This window comes from Amphiura filiformis, chromosome 5 (genome assembly GCF_039555335.1).
Source record: "Amphiura filiformis chromosome 5, Afil_fr2py, whole genome shotgun sequence".
NCBI classification, from domain to species: domain Eukaryota; kingdom Metazoa; phylum Echinodermata; class Ophiuroidea; order Amphilepidida; family Amphiuridae; genus Amphiura; species Amphiura filiformis.
Window position 1 is genome coordinate 77,385,732 of NC_092632.1, and position 27,620 is coordinate 77,413,351.

The 27,620-nt window shown below is 39.0% G+C and overlaps 3 protein-coding genes across 6 annotated transcripts in view; 2 read left to right on the forward strand and 1 right to left on the reverse strand.

Annotated features, from left to right (window-relative positions):
• Nucleotides 1-365: 365 nt before the first annotated feature.
• LOC140153762 (NPC intracellular cholesterol transporter 2-like) lies at nt 366-22,188 on the reverse strand. 3 transcript variants are annotated; one of them, XR_011859140.1, is made up of 6 exons: nt 21,950-22,188; nt 5,733-5,852; nt 4,654-4,826; nt 1,505-3,835; nt 1,250-1,461; nt 366-1,206 (listed from the first exon to the last, which is right to left on the reverse strand). XR_011859140.1 is itself a non-coding variant. In XM_072176615.1 (4 exons), the coding sequence occupies exons 1-4, from the start codon at nt 22,062-22,064 to the stop codon at nt 3,734-3,736; spliced, it is 510 nt and encodes a 169-aa protein (XP_072032716.1). In that variant the 5' UTR covers nt 22,065-22,188; the 3' UTR covers nt 366-3,733. The 3 variants fall into 3 exon arrangements, 1 of the variants encoding a protein (XP_072032716.1); XR_011859139.1 differs by having other exon boundaries at nt 1,250-3,835; XM_072176615.1 differs by having other exon boundaries at nt 366-3,835.
• On the forward strand, nt 7,565-11,938 carry LOC140151976 (uncharacterized). 2 transcript variants are annotated; one of them, XM_072174276.1, is made up of 4 exons: nt 7,591-7,634; nt 8,019-8,079; nt 10,220-10,375; nt 11,685-11,938. In XM_072174276.1, the coding sequence occupies exons 1-4, from the start codon at nt 7,592-7,594 to the stop codon at nt 11,788-11,790; spliced, it is 366 nt and encodes a 121-aa protein (XP_072030377.1). In that variant the 5' UTR covers nt 7,591; the 3' UTR covers nt 11,791-11,938. The 2 variants fall into 2 exon arrangements, 1 of the variants encoding a protein (XP_072030377.1); XR_011859011.1 differs by lacking the exon at nt 8,019-8,079 and having other exon boundaries at nt 7,565-7,634.
• A 450-nt stretch (nt 22,189-22,638) lies between the features above and the next one.
• The window catches only part of LOC140152403 (ral GTPase-activating protein subunit alpha-1-like), a 210,080-nt gene continuing 205,098 nt past the window's right edge, over nt 22,639-27,620 (forward strand). The window contains exon 1 of the mRNA XM_072174709.1: nt 22,639-22,842. Within this exon, the coding sequence (XP_072030810.1) occupies nt 22,737-22,842 (106 nt within the window). The 5' untranslated portion in view covers nt 22,639-22,736. The remainder of the gene's footprint in view (nt 22,843-27,620) is intronic.

Consider the following 27,620-nt stretch of genomic DNA (forward strand, 5'->3'; position numbering starts at 1 on the left):
TAGAGATATTGTCATTGTAAATGGGCTATTCCATTTCAAATCCACTCCCCCTGTGGAAGATTTTGGAAATATCTGTCACAGGGGGAGTATAAATGTCAAATGGAATGAGCACATTAAGCAGCTCCATTTGAATTTCATACACCCTCTGAGAAAAATTCAGCCTGAATCTTCCACAGAGGGAGGGTGAGTTTCAAATGGAGCTCCTAATGTGTTCATTCCATTTGAAATTCATACTCCCCCTGTGGCAGATATTTCTAAAATCATCCGAGGGGTAGTGTGAATTTTAAATGGAATCCTATAGAAGTTATACAATATAAAAAAACTCCCTGTAACATTTTATTCTCACAGGTTTTGTGACATTGAGATAAGATGGCCTAAAAGAGACCGAACCAAAGATTTTTCTTTCATATATTTTGAAAGAAACTTGATGTGGCATAATGAAATACATTGATGTTTAATTGTATCACCCTGTTAACTGCTCAGTGTCAGAAGTGGGCAAGTGCAATAGCTGCCATGTGTAGATGATCATGAGTATAACATACTGTGTGTAAATAGCCAAATGTTCACTTACTCACTTCTGGCACTGACGTGTATGTGTACATCAGAAGATCATCAACATGTACATCAGAAGATCTCCATAAGGAAATCAATCTAAAGCACAAGAAACATAATTACCTTGATTTTGTATGTAGTCACAAAAGTCATTATTTACTACAATTGCATACATGTACAGCATCTTTCATGTGTAATTACATAGTGCATTTATCTACCAAAATTGCCATATAAAAATGAACACAAACATCTCTTTCAGAGGCTGCTGTGATAACTGGTTCAATCATTTAAATGTGATTTTGCTCTCACAAAACCATGACCAAGTTAGAAATAAACAAATATCACTAACAAAATTTCTCCTATGTTGTCTTTTGATATCAAAACATTTATACATAATATTTGGGAACACGTTCTAAAATGTTCTTTTAATGCCTGGTCTATGTTAATTGGCCAAGACTTCCTTGAAAATACCGCGTATCTTGGGTCTTGGTTTTGTGAGGGTAACATCTGTCTTTTTAATAGTAATTTACACATTGAACATTAGTAGCTTATTCAGTAAATCATGTTGTTCAATACTCAATATTTACATCACAGACCCCTCATAAACAGGGCTGTACATAAAGATGAAGCATATCGCATAGATACTGATATCACCTTCATTTGATGTTGAAGCATATCACATTGATACTGATATCACCTTCATTTTGAAGGTGAAGCATATCGCAGGTGAAGCATATCACAGGTGAAGCATATTGCAGGTGAAGCATATCGCAGATGAAGCATCACATTGATACTGACATCACCTTCACTTGAATTTGAAGCATATCGCATTGAGACTGATATCACCTTCATTTGAAGGTGAACCATATCACAGATGAAGCATATCGCATTGATACTGAGTGATATCACCTTCATTTGAAGTTGAAGCATATCACACTGATACTGATATCACCTTCATTTGAAGGTGAAGCATATCGCATTGATACTGATATCACCTTCATTTGAAGTACAATGGATGATTTTGAAATTCAAAACAAATAAACAAAATTATATTAAAACTGGCTGTTGGTATGTGCAGAGGGCTGACAGTAAATTTCGCTGATCCCTCCTGTTCTTTTCTAAGTTGATTTAACACACGATTCCCGCTGTTGTTTTGGTTCCACTTTAGCACCCCCCCGGTACACGCATGGAGGTCGCCATTTGAGGTTTTAGCACCCACTTTAGAACCCGGCTACCACGACTACGCGTTCAGCATCGCGCACAGCACGCGTTCCCAACTGTCAATCATTAGGGGTCAATCACCTCGAGCTTGACAACAAAATCTGAATAGACTATCGCCAAGTCTTATGTGTATGCGCGAAATTTAGGTTAATTTTCGTGATTGAAACAGTATTTTTCTTGTATAAATCCTGGCCTGGATAGCGGGATTGTTGGTTGATTTAATGCATTTGATAAATTAAGTTCATGGATGCGCTAAAAAATATAATTAAAAGTATTCAAAAACCTGTTCAACATTTGAAAAAAATGCACTGTAGCAGGCTTGAAAAAGTCTAACCGTGGATGCAGCAAGCCGCGATTTTTCATGACTTAAACGCAGAGCACGAACGCGATATAGCCGGTAGAAATTGCGGTAGTGTTCCAGGCCTACACGATGGCAGGGTAATGGCGGCTTCCATACTTTAATTACTTTTATAACGAGCTGTCTACGGGCTGGTATGTGTTTATAAATTGCTTAGAATCCAAATTCAAATCTTACACAGAATTTGATTGGAATTCACATAAAACACACATATTACCTACTGGACTGAAACTTATAGATGAAATTTCAAATGGAATTAGTCCATCTTTTGTTCAGCTTCAAGTATGAAGTACTATCAATGTGCACAGATGTATTGTTGGCTTATTATTCTTGGAAGTGACTGCCCACACTTGTTCTCTGTGGTATATTGCACACATATTTGTGACCGTCCACCACGAAATGGTAGTAAAGTCAGCTCTAGATCATTTTCTGTTTATTGCAGATTTGGAAAGAATGCACTTTTAGCTTTAAAATGACACCTCAACCAGCTTCATCGGACATCTGGAAGTGAAGTTATGCTTCATCAAAGGTCAAATTCCTAATATATTTTACATAGAAATCCAAATACTGTTTTTGATTGTATCTCAAAATGGAAAATACCGACTTTACGACCAGTTTGTGGTGGATGGGCACATTTTGACTTCATACTATGAAGGTGGACATGTGGTGTGGACTCTTTTTATTTACCCATTTAATTCCCGCCATTGTGCACTATTTTAGAAGCAAAAAAAAAGAAAGAAAGGATATTGCAATGATATGTTTTTAACTTCATAGATTTATACACTGTGCACAAATACTTCATGCAAATCAGGCATCTTTCATTGTGCATACTGATATATAGCTGTATATATTTAGCATATCCAGATAATAGAGGTCATGAGGTGTGCCATCTGACCTTGTGGGAACCCAACAAGCTTTTGTCCTTACACCCAACAGTAGAAATCCACAGTTTGGAACATTCTAAATATGTTTTTATGATATTCTGTCAGATGAAGGCTGATTCGATAGCAATGGTGAAAATAAGAGAGCTTGAACCAGGTGCCACTTCTGCAAAAAAAGTGGCCCCTGGTTCACTAAGATTTGAAGAAACCAGGGGCCACTTCCAATTGCCAAGGGGCCAATAAAAATAATGATATGCTGATAATGCTGGATGGGTTAAATAAATACTATTTGCTTTAAAATTTAATATTTTTGGTTCACTATCCAGGGGACAAGTTTTGTGAAAAAACGTGTCCCCTGGTCAACTACAAATGAGATGGAACCAGGGGCCATTGCAGAGTTTCTGGGGGCCAAACAGCTCCTGTCTCCTGCTTAATTTCACCCTTGTTTGATAGTTACTTCTGTGAAATAAACACTGTTTTATTACTTGCTGAAGCACCCTGCTCAACTACCTAAATACTGATTAATTAATAGTGCACCATGGGGAAAAGAAACAGGATCAGACAGAAGTTGGATGAAAGATATCAACCAGGGGTCTATTTGACAAAGTGTTACAGCGATTATTCATAATTTGCACCGCAGAGAGTATATCCCTTTATAGAATATTCTAAGCTTTGTGAAATGGACCTCAGGATTCCTATCTAGCTATGATCATAATATTTTTTATTTCACTGCAACTGGTATTTCAATGCAGAAGACTTCTTTACCATCCTTCTTCCTGTCTTTGCTTGTTTGCTTCAGTTCCCACTTCACTACACAGTCAACCTGGTGACAAAACAAAAAAGAACATGTCAGCTAGCACAACAAGAAGGACTTACCAGTGGTAGCGATAAGTTGTTTTTTGGGGTCCCGGACCCACAAAAATAGAGTTTGTACCCCTGTTTTTCAATCTAGCGCTATTGCTGACATACTATTTATGCTGCATTTGTGCAACTCAGACTCACCAAACTCTACTCCGGACCCCCTACTTTTTAATTTTCTGCAAGTTCAGGGGTCCCTGTGGACACTGGAGTGTTTAATTCTAACGCTACCCTTGGGGCTTACGCTTCAGCTTGGATCAGTTTCTGTATTTTACAACTTGCCCGCCAGCTATGTCAAGTTGCCATGACATTTTGAGATCTAAAACCATCAAGTTTTTCATAAATACCTCTAATGACAATGGTCAAACACGAAATTGATTATGTAAAAGATTACAAAATGCGTTTTCTAAAAATTAGAATGTGTAACTTGAAATTAGTCCTAGTACAAGTCTTTGGGCTTGATTGTCACAACATAAGAAAAATTACATATGTTTCTGGCCCTTATTTCCAAATATTTAAATTTGACTTTCATCGCCAGTTAGAACTAACTAAAGGATTAGGATTTAGATGTGTTTCCTTTGGCAAAACGGGATAATAATTTTCAATCCAAAAAATTAAATGCTGTTAATTTCTGGAATAGGGACTAAGTTTTAAATTGTCCATGTCCTTGTTGTTAACAAACTTTTACATCAAGATGAGATCAAATTAGGATGATGAAAAAAAAACCACCAAACTTATCAGTATGAAGGAGAGAACTTTTTACACAAAGGTACTTTAACATACCGATGGGTATACTGATGAAATTGGTAGCGTGAATTTGTATACTTCAGAGTCACCAGGTTTTACTGGACACTTCACTCCACTTTTACAGCCATCATCATTGTCAATAGTGAATGGGAATGGTATACCTGCTACAATTCCATGGACGATTGCCTTGGTGTCGTTTACAGCTGGAACTGTGTAAGGAAGAGAAATATACTGACAAGTGTAAGTGTAATTAAATAAGACATGAGTTTGAACTTGGAAAGATTTACTGTTTGTTTCTTCCCTTTTTTTGTATTTTTTGTAAAGTTCTGACATTGATGAAGCGGTATTGGCTGCTTATAATGTCACTTAATTTCCTCTCTCTATCCATTTAGTGAAAATGACATCAACACCTCAATATTGGCAAATCTGGATGTACGGTAAACTCAAGAAAGGGCTAACAGAACATAAATCCAAAGCTGCCATATCGATTATTAAGGAGGACATTGACAGCAGCAAAGGACATCAGATTGATTGGGAAATCATAAAGGTGTTGGAGTTCTCCTATAGGGTCTTGGAAGCCATTAAGCCTTAGTATTTTTATGTGTAGCCTTATTTGTTTTACAATTTACACATATGGACCAAATTATTGCATTCAGTCACAATGATTCATTATGAAAAAAAAGAGACCATTTTAAACAGTGTTAAAAGTTGCATCTGAGTCCATAGGAGTCAATTCTCAAACAGTACAGTAGGCCAGGCCTATTCATATGTTTATTCAAGAAAACCTGACTGCTATGGACTCAGGTGCAACTTTTAAAATGGCCTCTTTTCTTACATAATTAGCCATTGTGACTGAACGCGATGATGTGTGACGGTATAAATTGGTTCACATGGATAAAACAAATAGGGCTAAACATATCTGTTTACATTTTTACATTTTGTAAAATATTTTTTGACTTATTTAAAAAAGGATTAGGGGGAACTTGACCTATAGGCTTATAGTGAGATGTGCCAGATGAAATGCAATTTTTCTGGTGAACCCTTCAAAATACAATATAAATCCTGACAATCCAATTGTTATGATAATTATTTCACTTGTCAATGAGCTAACTTACCTCCTTTGTTTTCAGTGAATGATATAGTAATTGTTGAATTCTTCCCCTTACGTAAAGTACATGGTTGTTTGTCACACGGTTCAACTGTCACAGTGCCGACTTCAGCAAGATATGAGGCACCTGTAAATATAAATTAAACAAGAAATCAACACAAAATGGATAGGAATCACTGGCTTCAAACAAATGGAAGCATTGTATTTTCCATCTGCACAAGTGAAAATGAGTCAACATGACAATCTGTTAAAATTAATTAATGAGTAAAAATGGCAACTCGTTCATGGAAGTCAACTTGAATAATATAGGCCACATAAAGTTTGTTTCATGTCCACATGTTTTTGGAAAAGTGAAGAGGGAGGGAGGGAGGTGCATTTTTTTTTACATATATATTGATGCAGCAGTTTTCATTTAAAATTTACATTGCTAGCAGTTTTCAGCATCTTTGAGGAAAACTGATGCCATAGCCTTTTTATTTTAAGATCATGAGGGTTAGACTTCTTCAGTGTTACAAAAACACTTGAAAGTGATTCATGCTAACTAATTACATTTCCTTTTGGAGCCGGATGATGGTATCGATTTATATCGATCTTTTTAGCAATTTGGCCTTGAAGCTCAAATTGGTCTAGCTGGGCGTTGGTCTGGTCAGTGATCGTTGCCAGCTCGGCCAGTGCGGACAGTAAATTTGTTGTCGGGAGTTCGTTTGAGGAGATTGGAAATTTACAGCGATGAGTGTAGAGGATCAAGACCAAGGTGTTGCAGGAGCATCTACAATTAATAGGCCTAATCCTGCTTTATCAGCCAAACAAGTGGCGGAGATTGTTAAAGCTGGGGTTTCTGAAGCGTTGGGTTCTTTTCAGGTGAATTTTGACAGGGCTATAAACGCCCAGAAGAAGGAGAGTGAGAAGGCTTTATCGCAGGTTGAATCATTAAAGAAATCAGCAGGATTACAATTTAGATTCAAGGGCAATAAAGCGCAATTCGAGTTTAACGAATCTCTTTTAAAGTTAGTCGGAGAAGCCCAAGAGAATATTGTGGAAGGTTCGCTAACAACAGCTAGTGAAAGTCTAAATTCGGTGTTCAACGAACTTACCAAGAGGAATAAGTTGGTCCCTATAGCGGATAAGTCGGAAGGAGGTGAGTTTTTTATATTTAGGCCATAGATATAATGCAAAGATAGCATATAGAATGGTTCGTTTTAGTTTCAGAATTGATTTTAATAGGTGTTACGAATGATTTAACCTAGCATAATTAGTATTACATTATTGTAGCCCGTCCGCTTGGATACGCAGATCGATTTATCTATGGTCAGTAGATAGGATGAAGATAAGAAATCAATTTAATTTTAGTTTAAAAAAGGAACTTGGGTGCGATACAACTGTAGGTTTACAGCTTTATTGAGACTCATCGAGGAGTAGGCCTACGGGTAGGTATATAAGGGTTTTCAAGCGCACAATTATAAGAATTTTGGTATTTGATTATAATTGGTTGTTTATTGGTAGGTTGGTCCGTGGTGGACGAATATCTGCAGGACGATCTAGCTGAAAACAGTGATGATGAGAAAGCGCATCAGGATGGCTCAATCTAGGGCAGCGGCTAAGAATAAGAAGAAGAAATCAAGCTTGCCCAGGTCTAAGCCATATTCTAAGCCGTATTCTGATTCAAATGCTAGTGGTTTTGGTAATCAGTCTTCTTTTCGTGGCTACTACAATTCAAGCTATAGACCGGCAGTTAGATCTGGTTATGCTAGAGCAGGAGGATATGCCAGCTCAGGTCCAAGCCCTCTGACATGTGTTTTAGGTGCGGAGGAGTGGGGCACTGGAGGAGAGAATGTGGAGGGTACAAACAAACGTCCAGTGTCAAAGATGGCGGCGCACATGGCGTTTCCCAGCACCAGCAGTGGTAAAGGTAAATCGATGAATTGTATGATATTATAAAAATGTTGTGCGAATATTGTTTTGATTATATGATCTGGAGCTGTCAGATATTATTTTGAGTAGAAACGGGTTTTGTTTATTTGGCGTTCATCGACTGAGGGTGGTTCTTCAGCGAAGTTCTTTACACGACATCACATTCACAGTGCAGTATTTTTTGTATACATCACATGACATGTTTGTAATGATGTGTAGTTTTCACGTTTTGCGAACAATGCTCAGAGTTATTATTCTGTCAGGAAGGCGTTCTTCTTTATTGACATTGACAAATTGGTATATTGAATTAGTTTTTTCCGGCCTTATTATATCATGGCATGGTGTTATGGCAATGCTCCCATAATTGTTTTCCTTGATGCAGGAGCAGATGGTCAAGGTGCATTCACAGATTCAGAAGTTGTTTCGGGACAAGAAGAGACAGGGTACGATACTGAATTTTACTATCAGAACTTTTATGAATATGAGCAAGGATCAGCGGAACCAATTGTAAGAGGTCGGCTTAAAGCGTCTATTGACTTTTGGGAAGACACCATTCATGCATATCCTGAAGTTTTAAGTGTTATTAAATTTGGTTACAAGCTACCTTTTGTGGATACTCCTCCTACAGCATTTTTAAAGAACAATCAATCTGCTTTGAAGAATTCAGACTTTGTCGCTGAAGCTATTTTAGATCTTTTATCAAAGAATTTGATTAGCGAGTCATTTGCACCTTCTTATATTGTTAATCCGTTAACTGTGGCAGTTCAAAGTTCTGGTAAGAAAAGGTTGATTTTAGATTTGCGATTTGTCAACCAATATCTTTGGAAAGACAAAATTAAATTTGAGGATTGGTCAGATGCTTTAAAATATTTTAAGAAAGGTGATTACATGTTCGCCTTTGATTTAAAATCAGGTTATCACCATATTGATATTTTTGACGAGCACACAAAGTTTTTGGGATTTGCATGGGAATTTTCAGGCAGAGTTAGATATTTTTATTTTCTAGTTTTACCATTTGGTTTAACCACCGCACCTTACATCTTTTCTAAGTGCTTGCGACCTTTGGTCAGGTATTGGCGAAGTGAAGGTATTTTCGTAGTTTTGTATCTAGATGATGGATGGGGTAGAGAGGATACGGAGGAGAAGTGCCGTCATACAGCGCAGAGAGTGAAGCGAGATTTGATTGATGCAGGTTTGGTGCCAAATACGGAGAAGTCAATTTGGTGTCCTTGGGAGTTGGATTGGTTAGGTTTTTCATGGAATTCATGTGAGGGTTCTTTGAAAGTTACTCAGAGAAGAGTAGATGATTTATTGGCTTCCATTCGCATCTTGCAAGATAGTTTGCCTAAAGTTTCAGCCGGAAGTTGGCTTCCATTACAGGGAAGATAATTTCTCTTTCTCCAGTGGTAGGATCAATTGTAATGTTAAAATCTAGATTTTTGCACATGGAAATCTTGAAACGAGTCAATGGGATCTGGTGTATTAGTTATCTAGTGATAACAGGTTGATAGAAGAGTTGTTCTTTTGGAAATTTCAATTACGTAATCTGAATAACGCATGTTATTCACATATTCCGCATACCGCAGGTTCTTATTTATTCAGATGCTAGTGCATCAGGTTGTGGTGCTTGGACAGTGGTTTGTGGTGGTAAGAATTTTCACCAGAATTGGGAAGATCATGAGGAAGGTAAAAGTTCAGCTTGGCGTGAGCTGAAAGGTGTAGCACTTGCTATTGAAGCATTTGCTGATTCTTTAGCAGGTAAAACTGTTAAGATGCATACAGATAATGAGAGTGTGGTATCAATTATTATGAAAGGTAGCATGATTTACGAATTGCAAGAGTTAAGTCTATCCTTATTTGAGTTTTGCAAGGCGCACAGTATCAGCCTGCAAGTGCAGTGGATTCCTAGAGAGGAAAATACAGTGGCGGATTGTCTTAGTAGACAATATGATTTTGACGATTGGGGAGTTTCGCATGAATTTTTTGGTTTCATGGACAAGTTATGGGGTCCGCATGGAATTGATCGTTTTTCGGATAATTTCAATTGTAAATTGCCAATTTTTAATTCTAGATTTTGGTGCATTGGTACCAGCGGAGTGGATGCTTTTGCGAGAAATTGGGCAGGGGTCAACAATTGGGTGGTTCCTCCAGTGTGTTTAGTCAGCGAGGCGATCAAACATCTTCAGGCTAGCAAAGCGACAGGGACTTTAGTAGTGCCAGAGTGGACTTGACCTTGTTTTGGCCTTTACTTTTTCCAGCAGTAGCCCTTTCAGACATATGGTTGCTGAAGTGATCAGATTTAGTAATCCAAAGTATATTTTTGTACAAGGAAGAATTCTAATTCAGTTTTGGTACTTCTAAGATGAGAAGCGCAGTATTGTGCATTAGGCTGCAGAGCCATTGATTAGTAGTGCATTGCACTCAGGGAGTTTTCCCATTACCGCATGGTTGGGTTAGAGAATGTAAAACCGATTGGTTTTTCTTTAAGTCCGTTTGGACACTGTAAGTATGTGCAGCTTTGTGTAATATACAAGATTGTATATATGTTTGTTGACACCATATTTTTTGCATATTTTGATGCAGGGATGACCAGTATAGGCGTGTTTTGGGAGAGGTGTTAAAGGCGTCTCGTGCCACTAGTACAGCAAACAAGTATTCTAAAGCTTTCTCTGCTTGGCAAGAGTGGTGTTTGGTGCACAGAGTTTCTCATATGCCGGCCAGTCAGGATGACATTTCAAGGTACTTTATTTATTTGTCGTTGATCAAGCACCTTTTTCCAAAATAGAGGCTGCTTTTTACAGTTTGAAATGGCATCATGATTGCAATCCTGAAGTAAATAACAATCCATGTGATTCAAAATTTCTCCGATGTTTATTGGAAGGTTTGAAGCGTCTAAAAGCAAAACCAGTTCCCAAGAAGGATCCAGTGACTCCAGACATTCTCAATAAGATTGTTTTCAGATTTGGTATGGGTTCCAATCTCATGCATATTCGTTTGTGTGCAATTTGTTTAACTTCATATGCCGGTTTTTACGGAACGATGAATTGATAAATATTCGAGAATGTGATGTGGAGTTCGGTTCTTCATTTGTCAGAATTTTTCTTGTGAAGAGTAAAACTGAGCAATACAGGGAAGGAAGTTGGGTAGTTATTGCCGAGACGGACTCTATAACATGTCCCGTTAAGATGTTAAAACGATATATGCAATTAGGTTGTATATCAGGCAGTGAAAATTTTTTATTTAGACCGGTTACTTTTTTCAAATCAAAGAATGTGCACAAATTGAGGGATGGTAAGATGACATATAGCAGGTGCAGAGAATTATTTAAGGAAGCGTTAGATAGCGTGAGGCGTAGATGCAAAAAAGTTTAGTTTGCATAGTTTGAGAGCGGGCGCTACAGCAGCCGCTTCAGTGGGGGTGCCAGACAGGTTGTTTAAGAAGCACGGAAGATGGAAGTCAGAAGGTTCGAAAGACGGTTACGTGAAGGAATCCTTAGATAACCTTCTTTCTGTTTCTAAACAATTAGGATTGTAGTGTAAGCAATTTCAGAGCGGTTGGCGCGCATTTGGTTGTACGTAATTATAAAATTATTGATATTGATTAATTTAAAGAGAATGAGATTAAGAATAATAATGATGTGATTCTGTGAAGTTTAAGAAATTCATTTTGTTGTTGCCTTTCATTTATTCGCCCGTTCTTTATTTCGTGATAAGAGTAGGGCGGAGTGTCCAAATCGTGCTCACAGCTGACGAGCGATATTCCCTGTTTGAGAAACTGTGTTTGTCATGTTTGTCAAAAACCAGAAGCAGCGCTTAATAGGAAATTGTTTATTTCGATTGAGCTTGCTTGAATTAGGAAATAATTACATTTCCTTTTGGAGCGGATGATGGTATCGATTTATATCGATCTTTTAGCAATTTGGCTGAAGCTCAAATTGGTCTAGCTGGGCGTTGGTCTGGTCAGTGATCGTTGCCAGCTCGGCCAGTGCGGACAGTAAATTTGTCAATTTATGTTTTAACGTTTTAAGGTTTTATCTTTATATATGTAGATATAACAGTGTCAAGTCTGCAAAAAAAAGGGCTTGTGAGGAAGAGGAAGGGTCATGTCAGGTCAAGTTTCAAGAGTCAAGCATGACATCCTTAATTTGTTTCTAGCAGGCAGGCAGGAACATATTGTAGTATTTTTTAAAGGAAAGCTTAAGGTAAGATAATATATTTTATTATTTCCAGTGAAGTCAATAGACTTTATATTGAGGTTTGCAGTTCTTTTGAGGTGCGTGCCTAAGTAAGTAGGTAGGTATGGTGGTGGGCCTCTCGGGCCTCTGGCGCTTTTTAGCATTTTTAGCCCTTAGTAGGGCGGAGTGTCCGTCGTACTCACAGCTGACAAGCGATATTCCCCTGTTTGAGAAACTGTGTTTGTCATGTTTGTCAAAAACCAGAAGCAGGCGCAATAGGAAATTGTTTATTTCCGATTGAGCTTGCGAATTAGGAAATAATAATCTTGTTTTTCAGCATTAATGGAGTATTCAATTTACTTAAATTTTAATATAAAAATTGAAGAAAAAAATATGCAATGATCCAAGAAAATGATGAGGGAGGCGAATGTGAAATAAATAAATTTTTTATGTCTTGTATCACATCTGATCATTTCATTCCTAGCAACCAAAGATCGTAGACGTCATCACTCACTCTGTACTCCCTTTTTTGATTTGATTTGATCGGGTTTGACAACCCTGGATAACCCAAGAAAACCTCTATTGAAGCTTATTTCCATTGGGGTCCATTTTGAACACAAGGACGGGTTGGGAACAGTCACAGGTTTAAGGGGGTACTACACCCCTGGCCAATTTTGTGCCTATTTTGCATCTTCTCAAAAATTATAGCGCATTGGTGACAAGTAAGATATCTATCTATCTATCTATCTATACTAATAAAATAATAAGCGGTCTCTGTCTGTCTGTCTATCTGTCTGTCCGGCTATGCGTTTCGCCGTGCTTCGACGCATAGCGCTGATAGGTCATCTGGGTCAAACAGTATCGCTATCATGCCAGTGCTCTCACAGCATCAGGGCTCTCACAGCTACAGGTGCACTAGTACTACTAAAATAATAAGCGGTCTCTGTCTATCTGTCTGTCTGTCTGTCCGGCTATGCGTTTCGCCGCGCTTCGCCGCATCCACCCGAAATTTGGGATATTGATAGGTATTGGGAAAAGCATGTTGCCCATGTGGTTTTAAAGGTCATCGGAGGTCAAGGTCAAAGGTCAAAATTCCAAACTTTGTCCGATCGGGCCCAAATTTGGTGGGTGGAATCCTTGATAGGAGGGGAATATAATGCGCTAAATAAAATCGAGGTCGACCGAGGTCAAAGGTCATTACGGAGGGGTCAAATTTCAAACTTTGTCCGATCGGGCTCAAACTTGGTGGGTCGAATCCTTCGTATGAGGGGAGCATGAAAAACATTATATGGAGGTCATCCGAGGTCAAAGGTCATGGATTTCAAACTTTGTCCGATCGGGCTCAAACTTGGTGGGTGGAATCCTTGATACAAGGGGAATATATGCGCAAAACAAAATTGAGGTCAAAAGGTCATGTAGGGGCTCAATTTAAAATTTGCCCTATTGGGCTTAAACTTTATAGGTAGAATCCTTTGTATGAGGGGAGCATGAAAAATATTACACCAACGTCATCCGAGGTCAAAGGTCATCTGGGGTCAAACAGTATCGCTATCATGCCAGTGCTTTCACAGCATCAGGGCTCTCACAGCTGCAGGTGCACTAGTACTAATAAAATAATAAGCGGTCTCTATCTGTCTATCTGTGTATCTATCTGTCTGTCTGTCTGTCCGGCTATGCGTTTCGCAGCACTTCGACGCATCGTGCTGAAATTTTGGATATAGGTAGGCATTGGGAAAAGCATGTTGGCCATGTGGTTTTGAGGGTCATCGGAGGTCAAGGTCAAAGGTCAAAATTTCAAACTTTGTCCAATCAGGCCCAAATTTGGTGGGTGGAATCCTTGATAGGAGGGGAATATAATCGCTGAAATAAAATCAAGGTCAACCGAGGTCAAAGGTCATTACGGAGGGTCAAATTTCAAACTTTGTCCAATCGGGCTCAAACTTGGTGGGTCGAAACCTTTGTACGAGGGGAGCATGAAAACATTATATGGAGGTCATCCGAGGTCAAAGGTCATGGATTTCAAACTTTGTCCTATCGGGCTTAAAATTGGTGGGTGGAATCCTTGATGCGAGGGGAATATATGCGCAAAATGAAATTGAGGTCAACCAAGGTCAAAGGTCATGTAGGGGCTAAATTTAAACTTTACCCTATTGGGCTTAAACTTGATAGGTGGAATCCTTTGTATGAGGGGGGCATGAAAAAAATTACACCAAGGTCATCTGGGGTCAAACAGAAATGCTATCATGCCAGTGCTCTCACAGCATCAGGGCTCTCACAGCTGCAGGTGCACTAGTACTAATAAAATAATAAGCGGGCTGTATCTGTCTATCTGTCTGTCTGTCCGGCTATGCGTTTCGCCGTGCTTCGACGCATCGCGCTGAAATTTCGCATATAGGTAGGTATCGGGAAAAGCATGTTGGGCATGTGGTTTTGAAGGTCATCGGAGGTCGAGGTCAAAGGTCAAAATTTCAAACTTTGTCCGATCGGGCCCAAACTTGGTGGGTGGAATCCTTGATAGGAGGGGACTATAATGCGCGAAATAAAATTGAGGTCAACCGAGGTCAAAGGTCATGTAGGGGCTAAATTTAAACTTTGCCCTATTGGGCTTAAACTTGATAGGTCAAAGGTCATCTGGGGTCAAACAGTATCGCTATCATGCCTGTGCACTCACAGCATCTGGGCTCTCACAGCCGCAGGTGCACTATCTATCTATCTATCTATCTACTATACTAAAATAACCAGCGAAGTCTGTGTGTGTGGTTGTCTGTGTGTCTGTGTGTCCGGCTATGCGTTTACGCCGTGCTGGGGACGCATCGATCCGATATTCGGTTATGGATAGGTGGCGAGAAAAGCATGTTGACCGGGTGGTTTTGAAGGTCATCGGAGGTCAAGGTCAAAGGTCAAAATTTCAAACTTTGTCCAATCGGGCCCAAACTTGGTGGGTGGAATCCTTGATACGAGGGGAATGTATGCCCGAAATAAAATTGCGGTCAGCCGAGGTCAAAGGTCATTACGGAGGGGTCAAATTTCAAACTTTGCCCGATCGGGCTCAAACTTGGTGGGTGGAATCCTTGATACGAGGGGAATAGGCCCCTATGCCCGAAATAAAATCGAGGTCAACCAAGGTCAAAGGTCATTACGGAGGGTTCAAATTTCAAACTTTGTCCGATCGGGCTCAAACTTGGTGGGTGGCATCCTTGATACGAGGGGAATATATGCGCGAAATAAAATCGCGGTCAACGGAGGTCAAAGGTCATCACGTAGGGTTCAAATTTCAATTTTTGTCCGATCGGGCTCAAACTTGGTGGGTTGAATCCTCGATATGAGGGGAACACGTAAAAAATATAATCGAGGTCATCCGAGGTCAAAGGTCATCCAGGGGCTACATTTTAATATCACGGGAGCATGAACAAAATCAAACCGAGGTCACTTTCGAGGCGAAGGTCAAATGGGGTCAGTAGGCCTATGCCCAATTGGGCTTAAAAGTAGTAAAAAGAATGACGGGAACATGTCAAAAAGTCAAAAGAAGTCATCAGGGGTCAAATAGCATCGCTATCAGTAACTCTCACAGCAACGGGTGAACTAGTACTACTAAAATAATAAGCGGTCTCTGTCTATCTGTCTGTCTGTCTGTCCGGCTATGCGTTTCGCCGCGCTTCGACGCATCGAGCCGAAATTTCGGATATGGATAGGTATTGGGAAAAGCATGTTGACCATGTGATTTTAAAGGTCATCGGAGGTCAAGGTCAAAGGTTAAAATTTCAAACTTTGTCCGATCGGGCCCAAACTTGGTGGGTGGGATCCTTGATACGCGGGGAATGTAGGCCCGAAATAAAATCGAGGTCGATCGAGGTCAAAGGTCATTACGGAGGGGTCAAATTTCAAACTTTGTCCGATCGGGCTCAAACTTGGTGGGTGGAATCCTTCGTATGAGGGGAGCATGAAAAACATTATATGGAGGTCATCCGAGGTCAAAGGTCATGGATTTCAAACTTTGTCCGATCGGGCTCAAACTTGGTGAGTGGAATCCTTGATATGAGATATATGCGCAAAACAAAATTGAGGTCAACCAGTGCTCTCACAGCATCAGGGCTCTCACAGCTGCAGGTGCACTAGTACTAATAAAATAATAAGCGGGCTGTATCTGTCTGTCTATCTATCTGTCTGTCCGGCTATGCGTTTAGCCGTGCTTGACGCATCGCGCTGAAATTTCGCATATAGATAGGTATCGGGAAAAGCATGTTGGCCATGTGGTTTTCAAGGTCATCGGAGGTCAAGGTCAAAGGTCAAATAGGGGAAAATACCCCACGTGGATACAAAGCAGCAAGTGGATAAAAAGAATCCAGTAGACAATCTACAACAAGTTTCAAGCTGCCCAAGCGGGTTTCATTCAGCTTTTGGCTATCTGCCCAATTTGAAATGCACTGTAATGTCTACCCAGAATGCATTGCTGCAAATGATTTGTACATTTCAAACTTTGTCCGATCGGGCCCAAACTTGCTGCCAATGAATTCTATAAGCGCCCATACGCCAATAAGTGCCCACACCCCAATAAGTGCCCATACCCCAATAAGCGCCCATACCCCAATAAGCGCCCATACCCCAATAAGTGCTCTCACAGCATCAGGGCTCTCACAGCCGCAGGTGCACTAGTACTAATAAAATAATAAGCGGGCTGTATCTGTCTGTCTATCTATCTGTCTGTCCGGCTATGCGTTTCGCCGTGCGTCGACGCATCGCGCTGAAATTCGCATATAGGTAGGTATCGGGAAAAGCATGTTGGGCATGTGGTTTTGAAGGTCATCGGAGGTCGAGGTCAAAGGTCAAAATTTCAAACTTTGTCCGATGGGGCCCAAACTTGGTGGGTGGAATCCTTGGTAGGAGGGGACTATAATGCGCGAAATAAAATCGAGGTCAACCCAGGTCAAAGGTCATTACGGAGGGGTCAAATTTCAAACTTTGTCCGATCGGGCTCAAAGCGTGGTGGGTCGAAACCTTTGTATGAGGGGAGCATGAAAAACATTATATGGAGGTCATCCGAGGTCAAAGGTCATGGATTTCAAACTTTGTCCTATCGGGTTCAAGCGTGGTGGGTGCAATCCTTGATAGGAGGGGAATATATGCATAAAACAAAATTGAGGTCAACCGAGGTCAAAGGTCATGTAGGGGCTAAATTTAAACTTTGCCCTATTGGGCTTAAACTTGATAGGTCAAAGGTCATCTGGGGTCAAACAGTATCGCTATCATGCCTGTGCACTCACAGCATCTGGGCTCTCACAGCCGCAGGTGCACTAGTACTAATAAAATAATAAGCGGTCTCTGTCTGTCTGTCTATCTGTCTGTCCGGCTATGCGTTTCGCCGTGCTTCGACGCATCGCGCTGAAATTTCGCATACAGATAGGTATCGGGAAAAGCATGTTGGCCATGTGGTTTTGAAGGTCATCGGAGGTCAAGGTCAAAGGTCAAAATTTCAAACTTTGTCCGATCGGGCCCAAATTTGGTGGGTGGCATCCTTGATGCGAGGGGAATATATGCCCGAAATAAAATCGAGGTCGATCGAGGTCAAAGGTCATTGCGGAGGGGTCAAATTTCAAACTTTGTCCGATCGGGCTCAAACTTGGTGGGTCGACACCTTCGTCTGAGGGGAGCATGAAAAACATTATATGGAGGTCATCCAAGGTCAAAGGTCAAAGGTCATGGATTTCAAACTTTGTCCTATCGGGCTCAAACTTGGTGGGTGCAATCCTTGATACGAGTGGAATATATGCGCAAAACAAAATTGAGGACAACCGAGGTCAAAGGTCATGTAGGGGCTAAATTTAAAGTTTGCCCTATTGGGCTTAAATTTGATAGGTGGAATCCTTCGTATGCCTGAGGGGAGCATAAAAAAATTGCACCGAGGTCATCCCAGTTCAAAGGTCATCTGGGGTCAAACAGTATCGCTATCATGCCAGTGCTCTCACAGCATCAGGGCTCTCACAGCCGCAGGTGCACTAGTACTAATAAAATAATAAGCTCTGTGTGTCTGTCTGTCCGGCAATGCGTTTCGCCACGCTTCGACGCATCGCTCCGATATTTCGGATATAGATATAGATCGGCCATTCCATGTTTATGGGGTGGTTTGAAAGGTCATCGGAGGTCAAGGTCAAAGGTCAAAATTTCAACTTTGTCCGATCGGGCCCAAACTTGGTAGGTAGAATCCTTGATACGAGGCGAGTATATGCCCAAAATAAAATTGAGGTCAACCGAGGTCAAAGGTCATTACGGAGGGGGTCAAATTTCAAACTTTGTCCGATCGGGCTCAAACTTGGTGGGTGGAATTCTTGATACGGGGGGAATATATGCCCGAAATAAAATCGAGGTCAACCGAGGTCAAAGGTCATAGCGGAAGGGTCAAATTTCAAACTTTGTCCGATCGGGCTCAAACTTGGTGGGTGGAATCCTTGATACGAGGGGAATATATGCCCGAAATAAAAACGAGGTCAACCGAGGTCAAAGGTCATTACAGAGGGGTCAAATTTCAAACTTTGTCCGATCAGGCTCAAACTTGGTGGGTGGAATCCTTGATGCGAGGGGAATATATGCCCGAAATGAAATTGAGGTCAAAGGTCATTACGGAGGGGTCAAATTTCAAACTTTGTCCGATCGGGCACAGACTTGGTGGGTGGAATCCTTGATGGCTTAAACATGGTATAATTCTCAATATGACAGGAACAGGAAGATTTCACCACTCCCTGTGAGGATTGCAATGTCTTCCCAGCATTCATAGCTGAAAATGATTTCTAAATTTCAAACGGATGTATCAAATAAAACTGAGGTCATCAAAGGTCAAAGGGTATCAAGCCAAGGTCATCTAGGGTCAGATGTCATATGGGGTCATTGGGGGTAAAACAGCATCACTATCTGATGCTGGTGGTGCTCTCACGTACAGCTACAGAGCCCTCACAGCTACAGGTACTCTAGTGTATATAATAGGGGCAAGGACTACAACTGCTGCACTGAAAATTCAGCAACTCAAGGCAAGTAGTTATTGATTTATTGATCAAATATTGGTTTTCCCTCAATTTTTGACTGTAACTTCACAACTGTTGTCTGTGCTGAAATAAAATTTCCTAATTGCCACCGCCAGGAATTGAACCAGGGACCTCATGCAAGGTGGTTATGGAGGCATTATAAAAGTGCTCTAAGCATGTTTTAAACAGATTAATTGAGTAGAGCAAAGTACACTGATCAATATGCCTTTTGTTTGGAGTCAATCGGACATACGGTTTTCAAAATATATCAATTGATATTTTCTTTGTATCTTATTGTTTTTATCAATAATCAATAAAGTTAATGAGCTAAAATGACTGGAGAAGCTCATTAACATATAATTTTGCCAATATTTTGCTAAAAATCCATTCATAAATGTTCAGGGTACTTTTATTTTGCATACTTTTGCCCTGAAACTTGGTCAAAGTGTTTCTAATATGTTCTAATGTATTACATGTATATAGTGAAGCCGCCCCCTAATTTGCATATTTGCATAATTAATTAGCATTTATGCAAATTAGCTCATTAATTATGCAAATTAGAGGCGGCTTCACTATATATACATTAGAACATATTAGAAACACTTTGACCAAGTTTCAGGGCAAATGTATGCAAAATAAAAGTACCCTGAACATTTATGCATTGATTTTAGCAAAATATTGGCAAAATTACATATTAATGAGCCTTTCCAGTCCTTTTAGCTCATTAACTATATTGATTATTGACAAAAACAATAGGATACAAAGAAAATTTAAAATTGATGTATTATGGAAACCGTATGTCCGATTTGCTCAAACAAAAGGCATATTGATCAGTGTACTTTACCCTACTCAATTAATCTGTTTAAAACATGCTCAAAGCATTTTCTAATTTCTAGAAAATGCATCCATAACCACCTTAAGGCAAGTACCCTAACCATTGTGCCATGCTCTCCCTGCATACCTTCCACAGATAGGCCACTCGAAACAATTTTACTTCTTGGTCTGTATTAGCCGCATGTGGCCTCAAGAGTTTCAAGTGCGAGAATTGATCGCAAAGTGCAATTGAATCGAGTGCAAAGTGCAAGAATTGAGTGCAAAATGTGAGAATCAAGCGTGTTCGCTCTGACGCAACCTCTCTGGATAGTATACTAAAGCAACAGAGCCTGAAAGTAGTGCTAAAAACCATGCAGACGACGTAAACATATTGTTGTTAATCGGTGATGAAGAACGGTGAAACATGATTGAATCTCTAATGGAATAGACATGATCACATTTTGAACATGTGAGGGCGGGCTTTATTAAGCTTAAACTTGTGATCCATGATCCTGTCTTAACTGTGTAATCCAATTGGAAAATGAAGAAAATTTGGATTTTGACCCTCAAACTCCAACCTGCACGATGTTTAGAAAATCTGCATTTGAATAATATTTGATACTATCAAGTACCGTAATGAAAACCACATTTCATGAAACATTAGTGCATTTTTGTAAAATGGCCCTTCGTGCTCAAAAATTTAGCCATAAAATACATACACACATGTTAAGACATAGGAAGCCATCAATTGATAATGCTGGGACACACAATTTGGGACATTCAGGCGAGCATACTTTTCCTCATAACATTGCAAATTATAGGCCTACATACATCATTGACCCCTCATTTTTTAAGTTAAATTATTCTCTTTTTAATGAAAGCAATTTTAGATAAATTTATTAAATTTCCAAATTTAATGAACATGCCTACTAATGGAATAGACCATGACTCAAATCACAATACATGTATCTTGTCAAATCAGTGCAGAATAGACCTGATATATTTTTTGAAAATTATAGAATCACTTTCATGTATTTAATGAGTTCATTTTTTTTCTTCCAATTTTTGCTTGAATAACAAAAATCTTTAATCATTTTATGTAACACAGGTCCACTACGTACATTGTATGAATATCCACTCGTATAACAAAAATCAAATTGTAATTTTTTTCTGGATTTCTATAATTCTAAAATTAAAAAACAAAATGTGGTAAACTGGCTTTTTTTAGCCCAACTTCATCACCTTTCATTACATGTATATTAAATACTAAAGGATTAAGTTATGGATTTGAATTTGGATTACGGTACTGACAAACTAATATCTGGTTTACAAAATTCATTTTTTAAATCATCATACCTTCCACAAATAATCACCATTTTATGTGATTGTTAATTAACAACATTTAGTGAAGTACATGACCGCTTTTAAATGATGGTCACAAAAGGTCAAACTACAAAATGTAACTGACAAATGTTCATTCTCATTTTTCAAATGAGAGATTTCTCACTCAACTTTATCCTCAGAATAAAATGCTAATAGAATTATTTGAAATGTACATAGACACTAATAATTGCCCTTGTGAGTTGTAGATCACAACTATATTATAGTCTTCAATGACATCATTAATTATGATGCATGTATTCAGTATTGTTTTGCCTGCATGCACATAATACTGATGTAAGGTAGTCAAATATGATAGTTTTTTGCAGCAAAACAAAACACTCTACTTGTATGTATACACATTCATGATGAGTCATCACTCAATGTACCCCACCAAGTTCACCTCGTACCTTGGGTTGTGTTTTTACCAAGTTAGCCTGTCCCAGTTGAACTGTCAACCTGCCCTGATGGGGGGAAATTAACAGGAAGTTACTTAAACACAGTACTGACTGGCTTGTTTATTAGGGTTGGTGCGCTCAGCAGCAGCAGCAGTATCTGCAGCCAACGCAGTGCTGAATGCATGCCGCAGGGGCCAGTGCAGTCACTTACATTCATCAATACATCATGTTTTGACTCTGGAGTGTTTATGTTAAATCTTCATGATCATGAAGATCTGCTCAACTTCAGACAGTCAAATCATGAATGCAAGAAATGATTCATCATTCATAGAATCTATAGAAATGGAATATTCCTGCATAAGTACAATGGAATGTATATATCACGATAATTGTGTTTCTTGGAATAAGTATTTTGGAGATTTATCACATGATCAATTTTGGTGGATGAAAACATTTTATTGCAGTGAATGTTTTACATTTTACAACCATGTTTGTTGATGTTGTTGTCATGATTGGTGTAGATTTTTATACTTACTTTCATCACAAACTTTGAACTTGACTGACATATCAAGTTTGGATTTCCACGGCTTGCAATTTACACAGGCCACGCCGAAAGCAATCAGAAACACACTTACGAGAAAACTTCTCATCTTTCTTTTTTGATTCTTAACCCGGATTTACCAAATCGCTGCTATAATAAGTCAAGATGTGGTCGACAACAGTGAGACCTTCATACACGCGAACGTAAGATCAGAGAGTTAAAATGCGGAAGTGAATCAATCAATTAGACTTCAGCTGTTCTAGAAGAAGGATAAAATTCCCTAAATTACAAACAAATGTTTTATTTTTACATAAATTAGAATATAAATAGAATTATTTGTGCTGTATTTTAATATAGTGTCTTATTTGAGCTTAGTAAACGGTTAAAGTAAGAAAATATTTATCACATTTTTATACATTTTAGGGAAAAAATTCAAAACACTGTTCAAAGTTCTTGATCACATGATTTTCACATGTGACCCAACAACATGACCTCCAGCCTCGTAAAATGAAATACATTTTTAATGTTTTCAATATTATTGAATATACAATAACTGAACATTTACATAGACTCAAAACCTAGAACATCGTGTGTGAAATTTTATTTCAGAAATATTTGTTTCAAAAGATTTGTTTTATTATCCTCGCCCTCTTGAAGCAGAAATTACGCATGCGTGGCAGCCATTGATATTATTTTTTTAGGCAGAAAACTATGGCTTGTTTATGGATAAATTCTTGCTGCTTACAGGCTTAATACTTGCTGTTTACTAGCGGGACCAGTCATGTTCAGCAAGAAACCTCATGGCGATGTGAAGAAATCTTCACAGAAGGTCTTGGATCCAAGAAAAGATGCGCTTACTAGGTTAAAACACCTCCGTGTAGTTTTGGGTAAGTTGTTTTCGTGTATTGCACTGCTGTGGCATTGGCCATTGCAATTTGCATGCACTGATAATACTATATTAATAGTGATATGATGCAGTGCATTTTTAAAAATAAAATGATACATTCATGCATTGTAGGACAACATCATCTACATGTACAATGTACAAAAAGTTCCTATATGGTCGGGAATCCTTCAATTAGGTTCAGTAATTTAATTTCAGAATTTAATTGAAGAATTTCTTCTCGCCCCATACACTGCCTATCACGTGCAGATATAGGTAGTGTATGTGCTTCGTCCGTGATTCGGAAGTACATTCATGCATTGTAGGACAACATCATCTACATGTACAATGTACAAAAAGTTCCTATATGGTCGGGAATCCTTCAATTAGGTTCAGTAATTTCAGAATTTAGGTTCAGTAATTTAATTTCAGAATTTAATTGAATTTTTTCGCCCCATACACTGCCTATCACGTGCAGATATAGGTAGTGTATGTGCAATGTCCATGATTCGGAAGTCACGTAAAGCCGTTGGTCCCGTGTACAGGAAGAGTCAAACCCTGTGCACGTTAAGTGTCAGAGCTATTCGAAAAGAGAAGGGGACCATCCCGGTTCTGATATCTGCAATCAATCCTAGGTTCCAGGATCGTGCATAGGTAAAACTGTGCACGTAAAGCCCGTGCGTTGATACTCAACCATTTGAGGTAAGCACGTATAAGGAAGGAAGGAAGGAAGGGTACATTATACATATGATATGTACATCTACTGAACCGACTGCACATTAAATGTAGCTAAAAATAAAATTGCATTTTGACTTTTGAGCTCTGACTCTAGTCCAGAGAAAAAAAATCTAAAATAAATTTTTGATTTTCAAGAAAGACAAATTCAAACCGTAAAGAAAGCCAAAACTTAAAACAATCTAGTCATAGCGTGTTCCGAAACAAGTCAAAGTTAGTTATGTACATCTTGTCACATAGTCTATAGACTCTATCTATACTAGGGCTGGCCTAGGTATGCCAGGCAAACCTATAGTTTTAAACACATTTGCTAGTCAGCCAAATTTGCCGACAATGTCGATGCATATTTACATAGACATTTAAAACAACTGGCCGAAGAAGGAAACCTACATAAATATGTTTTCTATACTTCACTTGACCCAAATATATGATATTTTTATGGTGATATTAAGACAATCGCACATGGAATTTTAGAGGGATTTTGATGGCAGATCCATTAAAAAAAGCTGCTATCATAATGAGACTTAAGATCTAGAAACACCCCCCGAAATGCCGTTTTGGGGAATTTTGCTAGAATCTTTTTGATGAAAGTCAATCTTTGACAAGATGTAACTTTGCTATGGAAAGTGCTATGAGAAAAAGGTTTTCAGTTTTGGCTTTGTTTACTCAAGGGCTTTAATTTGATATATAAAATGATGCAGTTTGATGGCAAATTTGAATTCACCTAGCATACAGATACTAGTCATTAGGCCTACTGCTGGTCAGTTTTGCAGGACATCTTGCTATTGTGGGATTTCATTCTATTGAAGGACAAAGTACCCTACTTTGTCCTACTATTGTTGGACAATCCTTTAATAGCGAGACTTTTACCCACTTCAACTAATTTTCTCAAATTTTGTTGTCCTACTATAGAAAGATGTCCCTTAATTTGACTGGAGTAGTCTTGGTCCAAATTCTTGATGTAGGTATCCCAGGCAAACCTTAGTTAACACATTTGCTAGTCAGCGAAATTCGCCTAGACCGGGGCCCAAACACAATGCATATTTACATAGAAATTTGAATTTTTTTCGAGAACAGGTCGGTGAAGGAAACCTACATAAATATGTTTTCTATACTTCACTGGACCCAAATATATGATTTTTATGGGGATAATCAAAGTCGCACATGGAATTTTAGAGGATTTTGATAGCAGTTCCATTAAAAAAAGCTGCTATCGCCATGAGACTAAGATCTAGAAACACCCCTAAATGCTGTTTTGGGGAATTTTGCTAGCAGAATCTTTTTGATGAAAGTTAATCTTCGACAAGATGTAACTTTGTTACGGAAAGTGCTATGACAAAAATGATTTCAGTTTTGGCTTTCTTTACTCAAGGGCTTTAATTTGATATGTAAAATGATGCAGTTTGATGGCAAATTTGAATTCACCTAGCATACCTACTTGATGTTTGCCAGCTTTTGGTAACTTAAAATGCTATTTTCTTTGAAAGTAAACATTTACACTTAAAGGTCCGTAACCCGATCGACAGCATCATCCCCGATTTTTTTCATTGTTGATGAGGTTTTGGTATCACATAATAGATACTATTTTTCTCATTACTATCCTGAAATTTGACGCCCAAGTCGATGTATTTCGGAGAAATCATGAATCACAGCGGTTTTTACAGGTATACATACCAGTTTGTAAACAATGGTAAATACTTTGGAATTCTGGGAGGGAATTATGAACGAAATATCAGTCACCGCAAGACGGTGCGCCGTATATAGTTATGAAAACGGCGACGGTAAGCGTGGTGTGCTAAATAGCTCAATTGACTAAGCGCTTTGTTTTTTACCGAGAGGTACCGGTTCAAAACCCGGTCTCGGAAGGGTTTTTCCTCTCCATTTTACCCAAACTTTTTTATATTCATTTGAAATGTACATATTGCAAGGGGAAATATATTTTGTTTCCTTTTTTTCTGAAACGGTACGAAAAAAAAAACATTTTCCCTTCAATACGGGCGGGCATTGTACAGTATGTCAGCATTCGTCATTGCCTGCCCAGAATGCAATTCACGATACCAAGGTATTGGATTGCAAATTTGGCTATTTATTCACATTTACGCTGAAAATGCTCTCGTTTTTCACAAAGCAGCATAAAGGAGGCGATATTTGATATTATTATGTAATTTTAAAGACAATCCATATCCAAAACCAATAGGGTTACCCCCCTTTAATACCTTCCCATTTTAAAGAATAGCGAACATGATTTCATTGCATTTTTACAACAAATAATCTTGCTTTTTCTACTTGGAACCTTTCGCAACCTAAGATGTACTGTAGTTCCAGTAACTGTAACTCGTCGTACCTAGAGTTACAGTTCACTCTATTATTATCTTTTCCACAAATAAGAAACATCACAATATGTGGGCTCATTTTGGGCTCTAAGGATGCAGCTGAGGAACTCTCTCAAGGACAGTTTGGGCATGCACTGACGATTTTAATCCCATTGTACCAGGGTTTGGGCGTGCTTGGATGATTTTAATCCCACTGTACTAGTCTTTACTCCCAAAGTTGAGGTAATTGATCAACATTGATCTCATCTTTTGGGTGGGTTCAAAATTCCCAGGGTTGGCAAAACCTGCAATCTTCATGGGAGTAATTTACTTAGTGCAAAAGTGGTCAAAATATTGCTCTGCAAAATGTCTTGATTTTCATGATTTGGATTTATCATATTGAGCAGCATTCTACTTGTGATGTTTCTACACTGTGTAGAGAGGGTCTACAGCATCTCTGAGGTAAAACTGACAAATACAAGGTATATTTCTTGATGCTTGAAGTTTGGATTTCTTAAACGTACAGTGCATCCCTATGTACCGCTGCAAGACTTCAGGTCAGTAGATGTCATTATGTTTATGATAAAGACTGAAGTCTTGCTGGCAGGACTAAGATGTACTGGTGCAAGCTAGGTCTGGGTTAAATTACATGGAGAATACAATGGAGCTATTTAGAGCATGCGCCAAAGCTTAGTTTAGTGCTGGTAGGCTGGTTTAGGGATCATGTCTGACTATTGTAGGATTATCCTACTATTGAGGTCAACTTTGTCTGACTATTATACAATGTAGGAAGTCCTACAATAGTATGATGTCCTGCAAAATGTCCATGCACCAGTACGGTACTGATAGTACAAGATTGACTTTCGTCAAAAATGTTCAGCCAATATTTGATGCATCATCAATTGCAAAACAAAACATGAATCCATGATACGTATGTAGAACTGTTGGAATCTATTATCAGAGATCAAGTTATCATGGGTATGGAGTACCTAAATATGATCACCACTTGCTAAGTATTTTAAATGACCAGGATCATTTCAGATCTGGAAGATCTTGTGTCACTCAGCTCTTGGAGATTATGGAAATCTGGATGAAGTTATTAATATTGGTCTAGATGAAGGGGGATTGATGTTGTGTATCTTGATTTCCGCAAAGCCTTCTATATAGTGTACCCCACCAGCGTCTGCTCAAAAAGGCCAAAGCATATGGTATTGCTTGAAATTTGCCGAAGTGGGTGGAGAGTATTCCAACAGGAAACAAAGAATTACATAAATGGAGGCCAGTCAACATGGGCTGATGTACAGTGGTATTCCTCAAGGAAGTGTGCTGGGCCCAATCCTCTTCGTCATCTTTATCAATGATCTGGCAGATGTAGCGGAAAGCTTTGAACATTTTTGCAGATGGCACGAAGGTATTCACTACACCCATCGAATATGTGACCCCTCGGCACAACTGAGCCCGGATGTCGCCAGTGCCACTATTGAGATATGCTCCATTTAACTTAACAATAAACAATAGGAAACAAAGGATTTATTGACTGTTTTATTGATTTTTCACTACTTAAATGTCAAGTACTATAGACATGATATATACATCATTTTAAAGCTAATTTCAAGCAGAATATTTTGGTTGAAAATCTCAAAAATGATGATTGGCGACTTCCGGGCTCAGTTGTGCCGAGGGGTCACATATGTGTCATCGGCCCTCAGAGTGTAGGAACCCATGGATTTGATCC